General features: G+C 52.8%; 1 protein-coding gene across 1 annotated transcript; it reads right to left on the bottom strand.

The window, feature by feature from the left end:
* Positions 1-827: 827 nt before the first annotated feature.
* On the bottom strand, positions 828-9,994 carry LOC104530188 (elongation factor 1-alpha 2). The gene is made up of 6 exons (XM_010174697.2): positions 9,812-9,994; positions 8,481-8,777; positions 4,348-4,498; positions 2,664-2,920; positions 2,343-2,577; positions 828-1,179 (listed from the first exon to the last, which is right to left on the bottom strand). The coding sequence occupies exons 1-6, from the start codon at positions 9,989-9,991 to the stop codon at positions 1,052-1,054; spliced, it is 1,248 nt and encodes a 415-aa protein (XP_010172999.1). The 5' UTR covers positions 9,992-9,994; the 3' UTR covers positions 828-1,051.
* Between the last annotated feature and the right edge of the window lie 270 nt (positions 9,995-10,264).

Below are 10,264 nucleotides of genomic sequence, written 5' to 3' on the forward strand. Positions count from 1 at the left end.
GCATTTTGGTCAGTCCTAAACACCCTTTGGACTGGGACAAGTGACACTGGGTGGAGTGGGGAGACACACAGACCTTGCACCAGGCTGTAGGTTCGCAATGGGAACCAAGACACCATCCTGGGTGAAGACCATGAATTTTGGGGTTTCTTGGGCATCCTGAGTCACGTCTGGGCTCCAGCACGTGGCTTCAATCAATGAGAAACGTTCCTCACGTGTTGTTTGGAAGGGGCTAGGGGATCTGCCATGTGTGAGGCATAAAAAGTGTGTAGAGAGAAGACAGCCTTGGCCCCTTCTCCCAGAACGATGGGGTGTTAGAAAGAATAAAAGCAACGGTGCCAGCCCTCAAGGAGGGACAGAGTGTGGTATTTTCTCTCCTTGAATTGCACAACTTTAGGGGATTGACTTAAGCTTAATCTGCACGGAAAAAGAATAAAATCAAGGACTTGATAATTGATATGAGAAGGTTGAGCAGGTGAAGGACAATATCAAACCCCAGGCTGCTGTAAGAGCAGCTCCTGCTTTAGGTTGGGAGAATCAGACCAGACACCAGCATTGGTGGAGAGGTGAGAGCTGGGGAAGGGTTGGGTGCTGGGTGACACCCTGAATATGGGTGCCAATCTCTCCTCCTTCCTCCAAATTTCCTTCCCAACCCTGACTGTGCCCATCCCCACCATCTGCTCTAAGTGGGACTACAGGAAACCCATCAAACCCAGCCCCTCTCAATGAAGGACACACACACAGAGCTCCACACCTTTTGGGTTGGTTGGTTTGTTTTGGGGAGGGTTTTTGTTGGTTTTTTTTGTTTGTTTGGGGGTTTTTTTTCCCACTGTGGATGTTGTACCAGTTTTATTGGTAAAATTAACATGAAGCCTCACAAACGCTGGAACATGCTTTTCCTTTTAAAGAATTTCCACTGGACCTTAATGGTGAGCATCCAGTCGTTGACATATAAACTCTTACAAGCTGATGTGCACACATGCGCCCGGGGAAGACGGTGGCAGCGTCCTGGTGTCAGGGATGGTTTCTGCGCGATGCACTGGGAGCCCACGATTCATTTGCCAGCTTTCTGGGCCTTCTGGGCAGACTTGGTGACTTTACCAGCCCCACCGCTTTTCTTCTCCACGTTCTTGATGACACCCACGGCCACGGTCTGCCGCATGTCACGGACAGCAAAGCGGCCTGTGGGGTGGAGAGAGAAGGGATATGAGTGAAATGTAGGTGCCTCACCCTCCCTAAGGCTTAGAGGTTTAGAGGGGAAGGGTATGAGGAGAGGATGAAGTCACTTGGTTTGTTCAGCCTGGAGAAGAGGAGGCTGAGAGGCGATCTCATCATGGTCTAGAACTTCCTCCCAAGGGGAAAAGGAGGGGCAGGCGCTGATCTCTTCTCTCTGGCCACCAACGAATGCCAGGAGCAGAGGACATGGCAGGAAGATGTGGCAGGGGAGGGTGAGGTTGGCCGTGAGGAAAAGGTTCTTGAGGCAGAGGGTGGTGGAGCACTGGAACAGGCTCCCCAGGGAGGTGCTCATGGCACCAAGCCTGACAAGATTCCAGCAGCATTTGGCCAAGGCCCTCAGGGACATGGTGTGAATGTTGGGATTGTCCTGTGCAGGGACAGGAGTTGGACTCCATGATCCTCGTGGGTCCCTTTCAACTCACAACATACAATGAATCTATGATCCTAAGGCTGAACTCTTCTAGGTGGGTGATAGTGGGATCTACACCCACCTGTCATGGTGCCATGCATTAGCCCTGTCTTCAGAGCAGGTTCCTGCAGGAATGAGCCCTGAGCCACCAACGCTTGCCCTGACTGCCAAGCTAGCCTGATGCTCCTCTCTTTAAATGGCTGTTTATTAAATCACATCTGCTCTCTGCCAGCTCCCGGCATTGCTAAAGCTTCCAGATGTGCAACATCATCCAAGGAAAGCACAGCACTTCCCTGCACTAAAAGGTGTCCTCTGCTGAGCAAACTTCTCTCTTTCTTCTCCTGACCAGTTGTGTTTTAGGGCAGAGATGGGGAAGACGAAAAATATTCCTACATTCAGGAACTATCAGAGTTGAGGAGCTTTGAAGGAAAGACCCTGTTGCTCCCAGAGGGAAAACCCAGCCTTGCCTTTGGAAACCCAGCTCAGCAGAAAGCCTGTTCCACCCCATCAGCCCTCACAAAGTTCATGCATCAGATTTTGCACCCCCAGAACACGAGGGAGCAGCAAAACATGCTCAGCTCCCTCCCCAGTCTAACTGGTGGGGGATACTGGAAGAGGCTCAAAGCATCTGGTGTGAGCTCTACAATTGTAGAGACTTCATGCTCCTGCTCAGGAGACCTCAAAAGAGCCGTTCCCTTACCAAGGGGTGGGTACTGGGAGAAGCTCTCCACACACATCGGCTTTCCAGGGATCATCTCCACGATGGCTGCATCACCCGATTTCAGGGACTTGGGGTTGTCCTCTAGCTTCTTGCCGGAGCGCCGATCAATCTTCTCCTTCAGCTCAGCGAACTTGCAGGCGATGTGTGCGGTGTGGCAGTCGATGACGGGCGAGTAGCCAGCGCTGATCTGGCCGGGGTGGTTCAGGATGATCACCTGGGGGACAGAGTGGTGTCAGGGCAAGGCTGGGAACTGGTGGATGATGACAAACCACCTGTGGTGGCACCACCAGCTCTGCTGACCTGAGATGTGAACTGCGCTGCCTCCTGCGGCGGGTCCGACTTGCTGTCCCCACAGACGTTCCCACGGCGGATGTCCTTGACGGAGACGTTCTTCACGTTGAAGCCAACGTTGTCTCCAGGCAAAGCCTCACTCAGGGCCTCGTGGTGCATCTCCACGGACTTTACCTCAGTGGTGATGTTCACAGGTGCAAAGGTGACCACCATGCCAGGTCGCAGGATGCCAGTCTCCACTCGGCCCACGGGGACTGTGCCGATCCCTGCAGAGACAAGGACAGAGCAGAACAAAATGTCACCTGCTTGGCATATCCCTGGGCCAGAGCCTGGCTGCACCCAAAGGTATCTCCAGTGGTTTTCACCAAAGACCGTGTTTACTTCTTGCAAAACAAACAAATAAAAAATAGATTTTAGCTGCAAGATCAATATTAGGGTCTTCAAAAGCACCACAATCTGTCCTTTCTACCCAGTGTTTTGTAGAAAAGGAGTAACCCCAGAGTCAGAAGGCCCTGAGCAACCCATGTGCCCTGGAAGCTCTTCCTTTGCAGCAGTTCTTCTGTGTGGAGGACTGGACATGTTGCAGCATGCTTGCAACAACACGCTCCATATCCCTGGTGGCCACATCATTAGCCTGGGAAGAAGCCTCGCTGTGCCAGGGGACAAGGGTGGCTAATTAAATGAAGGGGACCTTTACACCTTGTGTCATCAGAAGACTTTGGGAAAACTCACTTTTGGAGTCAGGTGAAGAATCATTAAGAGAAACAACCTTGACAAGAGGTTGGGGAGGTTGGCTGGACCCATCCACTCCTCCACATCCACCCTGCTGCCTCCAGCTGCCCTGGTCCCACAGTGTCTCTGCTCTCTAAGGACCTTTCTAATGGTAAAAGCAAATCTCTTTCTCCCAGCTGAGCTAGAGGAGGACCCAGACCCACTCACCACCTTCCATCTTCATGGCAAACAAAAGGCTGCATTGAAGAGCCTGCTAAAGCCCACGTTCAGTCCCTGCCTGGTTTCTGCAGCTCACATGTCCTTGGAAAAATGTGGGAAAAGGGTTGGGAATGGATCTGCCGGCCTGATCCGGCAGCCAGGGAGTCAGCAGGGCTGTCTGCTGGTGCCAGCAGGTCAGAGAGCTGATGGGGTATTTATAGCTCAGAAAAGTGTCCCCGTCACCACTCCAGAGGGAAAGGAGACGACTGATGTGCTCCCTACATGGCTGGCACCACGGTCCAGCTCAGCAGATGGAGGTGCCGGTGATGGACACCAGCATTTGGGAAGCATGGGCAGATCACGGCCAAGCTGCCACATACCAGCCTCACTGGTGACCGTCCCCACTGGCCATGTCTTTCATCCAGGTCTCAGCACGTTTTTGTTGTCCCCACCTTGCCCTGCCAGCTGTGACCTCTGGGACACCCAAATCTGCAGCCGTTTTGGCATCGTGTATTCCCTGGGGAGAGCTGCTCCTCTCTGGTCCCTGGACACCTTTGGGCATGTCACCCTCCAACCCCAGATAGCCCAGTCTCAAACGGGGTCTTTGCCCTGGAGCTGACACCCTTCTCCCCAACATTATCTCAAGTTTGAGTCCAATCCCTCCAGTTTCCCAATACCTGGAAAAGTCATTCCCAAATTCCCATGGAATGAAGACTCCAGTTAAAGCAGAGGCATGAGGGACAGTGGGAAGGCTTTCGCTCACCTCCAATCTTGTAGACATCCTGGAGGGGCAAGCGCAGAGGTTTATCTGTGGGGCGGGTCGGGGGCAGGATGGTGTCCAGGGCCTCCAAGAGGGACACCCCGCTGGCGTTGCCTTCCTTACGCTCCACTTTCCAGCCTTTGAACCAAGGCATCTGGAAAAAGAACAGCAACAACATGCCCATCCTCAGCATCTAGAGGTGATCCCAGAAAGGTGTCCCACCAGGACAACCTTCATAGAGTCAGTCCAGGCAGGCAATGACAGTGCTTTCTTGGGGTGAACCTGCACATCTAGGAGCTGGAGCAATGCCTGGGCCTTGGTGGCAATAAAAATTCAGTCCTGGGTTTGAAACAACAAACAGAGATCAGAGTCTGCAAGGTCATTCCCTCTTCCCCTGCACAGAGAGGTTCAGACAGTACTTTCCCACCCAGATGTAAAACGCTGCCCGTGTGCCCCAGCTCCATCAGACATTTGATGGACATGGCTTTTCCCTTAGGCACTGACATCAGTGGCACAGAGCATTGGGTGTGGGGTTAGGGGTGACATGGGACCCTCAAAGTGCCCTCGGATCCACAGCCATCCCTGGAGAACACAGCTGTACCAAGGTTGGGTTCCCATCCTGCAATCTGCATGGCTTTTGGGAAGGAGTGAGGGGAAGAGCTGTGTCCAGCCAGGGAATTCAGGCTGTATCGAAAGTGTGCAGGTCAGCCTCCTTCGGAGGGTCACGTCTGACACTGATTGTCCTCCTTGGTGACAGTGGCAGGAGGAACCTGGTGACAGGTGTTGGAAGGGGTTGCCCAGGGTAGTGGTGGAGTGGCCATCCCTAGAGGGATTGAAGAGTCATGTAGACATAGTGCTGAGGGACATGGGTTAATCAGGGACTTGTCAGTGTTGGGTTCACGATGGGACTTGATGAGCTTAAAGATCTTTTCCAGTCGAGGCAATTCACAGCATCACAGAATGGTGAGGGTTGGAAGGGATCTCTGGAGATCATCTAGTCCAAGCCCCCTGCCAAAGCAGGTTTATCTCAAGCAGGTTACACAGGACTGCATCCAGGTGGTTTGTGAACACCTCCAGAGAAGAAGACCCCACAACCTCCCTGGGCAGCCTGTCCCAGGGCTCAATTCTGTGATTTTGTGATCCTGTGACACTTTTGCAGAGGGATCCTTCCCAGGCCACCACAGCTATTGCCACACAGCCGGCCCCAGCGCCAGGCTAACAGCTCAGCGAAATGATAAATCCATCCAGGTGGTGACGGAGCTGCATGTGATGCGCAGGATGACTCAGACCTTCCCCCAGCCTGCTGTCACATGGCCGACACGCCGGGCAGGCGCCCATGAGAGCAGCTGTCCCAGCAGCCACTTGCCCATGGGCTCTGCTCTCGAGGGTGACAGCCACCCGTGTGCCCACAGCTCCTGTCCCTCTGCCCCTGCACGGCTTGGGGACATGGAGAACCGGCACCCTCAGCCCTGTGACTCCTGGTTGTCAGAACCAGCCTTCTTTCTTTTGATGCTTTATCCAGAAAAAACTTCTGACATCCCAAGAACCAGATAAAGATGCACTTTGACATCTTCCAGGAACAAATCCACTCTGCCAACCCTTGGCATGGCTCCAGGGTGAGAAGCAGCTGCAAAACCTGGTTTGTGCTGCCTCCAAGTGAAACTTTTCTTATGTATTCCCCAAATCTGCTTCCCAAAAAGCAATTCCTTTCCCACCACTCCTATGGGAAAAGCAGGATCTGACCAAAGCCCACAGCCAGAGAGATGAAACTTCAAGCCCATAAATACCAGCCGAGCTCCAACTCTAAGTGCATTTGACAGAGCAGTCACCACCTTTCTCTGATCTCACCCAGCCTGTGAGCACCCCAAAGCACCCACCCACCCACCCCATCACTGAGGCTGCAGCCCTGGGGCCACCACACTCCCTTCCACTGCAGATAGAGGGTGTTTGGGTCACAGCAGTCCATGGGGTGAAAGTCTCCCAAACCACATCGAGTGTCAGTTCTGTCAGCTGCAGCGACAGAAAGTTGGCTTCACGTAAAACCCCATTTATCAAAGAACTCTGAAATGACGAACTTTGATGCAAGCACGGCCCAGTCACGGGTTTTTGCAGTTGGCCTTGGGCTGCTGTACAACAGGGATGGGGATGGAGCGTCCCAGGCAGAGCTGGCTCCAGCCTGATGTACCACTGCACCTCCCCTCGTCCAGAGGTGACAGGAACTACAGGGACATCACAAGTCTAATCCCCACTTTCTGATAACTCCCTGACAGACAGACATGTCTCTTGACTGCCTCATGCCTTAGTGAAACCCCACCAGAAACTGTGAGTGAAAAAATCAGAGCTTTATCAGGTGAGGAATGGGAGGAGAGATATCTACACTGGCTTCCAGCTCGAGCTTTCCTAGATTAGGTGCAATATGGGAAAGAGGAATCTGTCCCAGGCTGGTGTCCTGGCAAAGGCAGGATGGGGACCTCCTGGGGACAACAGCATGGGGGGAACCCTGCACCCTCTCCAGCAGGACTCATGTTGATCCAGACCTCTGGCCAGGCTTTCTTTCCAATTCCCCAGCTCAGGATCCCTGGGATCCTACCCTGGAGCCAGCTGCCTCCTTAGGGAAGAAGGGTGGGTTATTTCAGCCCCTGCCTTCCCTCGGGCAGCACATCATCTTGAGAACATGCTCTGAGCCCCAACCAGAGGAAGGAGGCCAGTGAGCTCCATCCTGCTCTGTGTGTCCCCTCTACAGCCTATTAATAGGAAAAATTGTTCAGGATCATCTTCCCGTCCCAGCAGCTGCTGACATTTGGAACCTGCCTGGTTTGAGACACCCAGGAACTATGTGGCTGGCTTTGGCATGGCCGTGGCTGACCTTTATCCCAGCTCTGCTCCACAGGGAACAGGAATCTCCCAAGCACCCCAAAAATTCCTTCCTTCCAAGCCAGCCCCAAGCGAGCTGCCTTTCCCGTGCAAGGCTGGGAGCTGCGTTTTGTGACGGCGTGAGCTTCCACTGCAGCGCTCCTCTAGCTCAGGCTGGCGATCACTGACCTCCCTCAATTGCTGCTCTACTCAGACCTTGCCTCCCTCATCATAGAGCCCTGACCATAATCCACAGGTGATGTCCTAAAGCCCCCTTAAGTATCAAATTTCCCATTGGTTTCACAAAAGATTGGTGGGGGTTTCTGGTCTGAGCAACTTGCTCAAGGTCACCCAGAAGCCAGCAGGCAAGCAGGGATGACCTTCCTCTGGCGAGAACTCTCCAGCTCATCATTTCTTTAGAAGACCAAAGCTGGGGTAGTTTTTTCTCCAAAAAAACAGTATCAGAGTAACAACTGTTATTAGCAGCTTGTCTGCCAAGAAGACCCCATCCTCCTGCAAGTTCTTCTTTCTCCTCTGCTGTCACATGAAATAATGGTAAGAGGCCACCAAGAGCACCCTGCCTTTGTGTCCCCACCATCCCCATCACCAATATAAAGACAGACTTTGTAAAAATCAGCTGGAGAAGGACTCACCCCAAATGGATACTCAAAGAAACCACAGGTTTTGGCATGGGAAACCTGGTGCCTCCTCAAGAAAAAGTCACCTTAAGTGAGACCCCATCACTGGGACCAGAGGTGCGGCTGCCACAGCAGCATACAGCACCGATGGGGAAGGGCACCCAATACCCAACACTCAGGAGCTCAGCTGCGTGGTGGGAACCATTCCAAGCCTGTGACCAGATCATGTTATTTGCCTTGGAAAACAATGCCCTAAAACACACACATGATGTTCCTGCTAACTGCTGAGAGTGACAATTGCTGCCGACGGCTCTAATGTCACCGTGGGTCTGATGATGAGAAACCTTCAAATCACATCCCAGAAGCAAAGCCACACAGATCATCTCCTGAAGATGCTTGTGTGTAGCCACTAGGGTGTCTGGCCATGGTACAGCGACCAGCGTGCCCATGAACAGTACATCCATTCATCCTGACTCGGCACAATCATCAGAGCTACGTGACAAACACATCTCTGCTGGCAACACTGGCCATTGTGCACAACAGCTCCATGAAATGTGCCTGAGGTTTTCAGAGCACGGAGGTCAGCTTCAGCCTGGATCAGGATAGTTGGGATGGGGGGGAAAGCCTAACACAATGCACACTTACATTGGGAGAAGGCTCCAGCATGTTGTCTCCATGCCAGCCCGAGATGGGCACGAAGGGAACTGTGGCTGGGTTGTAGCCAATCTTCTTGATGTAGGCGCTGACCTCCTTGACGATCTCATCGTAGCGTTTCTCACTGTATGGGGGCTCTGTGGAATCCATCTTGTTGATGCCCACGATGAGCTGCTTCACCCCTAGGGTGTAAGCCAGCAGGGCGTGCTCACGAGTCTGCCCATTCTTGGAGATACCAGCTTCAAATTCACCAACTCCGGCCGCAACGATCAGGACAGCACAATCAGCCTGGGAGGAGGGAACCATTGAGTTGTTTCTGCCCCCAAAGAGCACTGCTCCTGGTGACACTCCCGAGAGCTTTGAGTAAGTCCCAGATGAACACTGCTCATGGCTTGGACAGACTCCCAGCCAGCTGCTACCTATAACCCTGCTGATCTACCTCAAAACTGACCTAACTGTGTTATTTCAGACTTGCCAACGTGGTTCTGCAGCATGGGTTGGAAACCAGGGTTCATGTTGCATGACTAACCAGGACCTCAACTTGATCATCCAGGGATGCCCACCCTACTGAAGTCTTGCAAATAATCTCCCTGGGTGATGGATGAGACCACAGCCATGCAAAGTGTTCCCTGGTTTACTTCTGTACCCAGAGCCACAGCAGGAGCTGCCTGGGCTTGACAGAAAGTCATGCCCAACCCAACTGGCATCGCAATGGGAATCTCACTGGGCATGCAGCGAGGCTCATCCAGCACCCATCAGCCACAGTGAGATGCAGGAATGTCCTGCAGTGCAGCGAGGAGAAACCACCCTACCCTGGAAGGGTAGACCATGGAGTCTGGAAATGTGATGTGGTTTAGGGGACCAAGTCTGCTGTTTTGAGAAAAAGGGAGGAGAAAAGACCCATGGAGTCTCCTTTAGTCAATAAAACCTAAGGGATGGTTGGAAGTTTCTTGTATGCCTCAGTTGGCTGAGTCTAAAATAATGTGGGAGACACCCTCACACAAAGGTCTGTAGGTCATAACATCCCACCTCCCAGAGAGGCCATATCCATCCCCACATCCTCCAAGTAGGGGAGATGGGGGCGGAAAAACCACCTCTCTGTGTCCAAGGAGGCCCTAGGGAGATACAGGACCATGGCAAGCTGGGTCCTCTGGTGCCACCCAGCCTCTTGCATGGACCCTGTTCAACACCACTTGATGCCCACTGTCTCAGCTACTCAACTCCAAAAGAACTCCAATAGCACCTACATGACCCTGGGCTCATCAGCAAACCTCAGCCTCCCATCTCTAGCAGCCTCCTACACCTCGGCCACCATTTCTCACCTGGGAGGTCCCGGTGATCATGTTCTTGATGAAGTCCCTGTGGCCCGGTGCATCAATGATGGTGATGTAGTACTTGGTGGTCTCAAACTTCCACAGCGAGATGTCAATGGTGATGCCACGTTCACGCTCAGCCTTCAGCTTGTCCAGCACCCAGGCATATTTGAAGGACCCCTTCCCCATCTGGCCAACACAAAGACAAGAGCTGGTGAGAAACCCAAGCATATGACACTGGTGCCAGCAACCAACCCTCCAGGGCACATCCCAAGCTCACATAGGCAGAGGGTCACGTTGCAAACATTGAAGGTACAATTCCCTAAACTCAATGGCAATGATCTATTGACTAATAAATACAAGTGAAAGGAGATATTGTCCTCAAAACGTTCCTCAACAGGATGGAGAAGAAGCTGGAAGAAAGGATGGGGAGGAACTGGAGACAGTGACCCATGAGGTCTC

This window comes from Antrostomus carolinensis, unplaced genomic scaffold (genome assembly GCF_000700745.2).
Source record: "Antrostomus carolinensis isolate BGI_N321 unplaced genomic scaffold, ASM70074v2 scaffold47778, whole genome shotgun sequence".
NCBI lineage: Eukaryota > Metazoa > Chordata > Aves > Caprimulgiformes > Caprimulgidae > Antrostomus > Antrostomus carolinensis.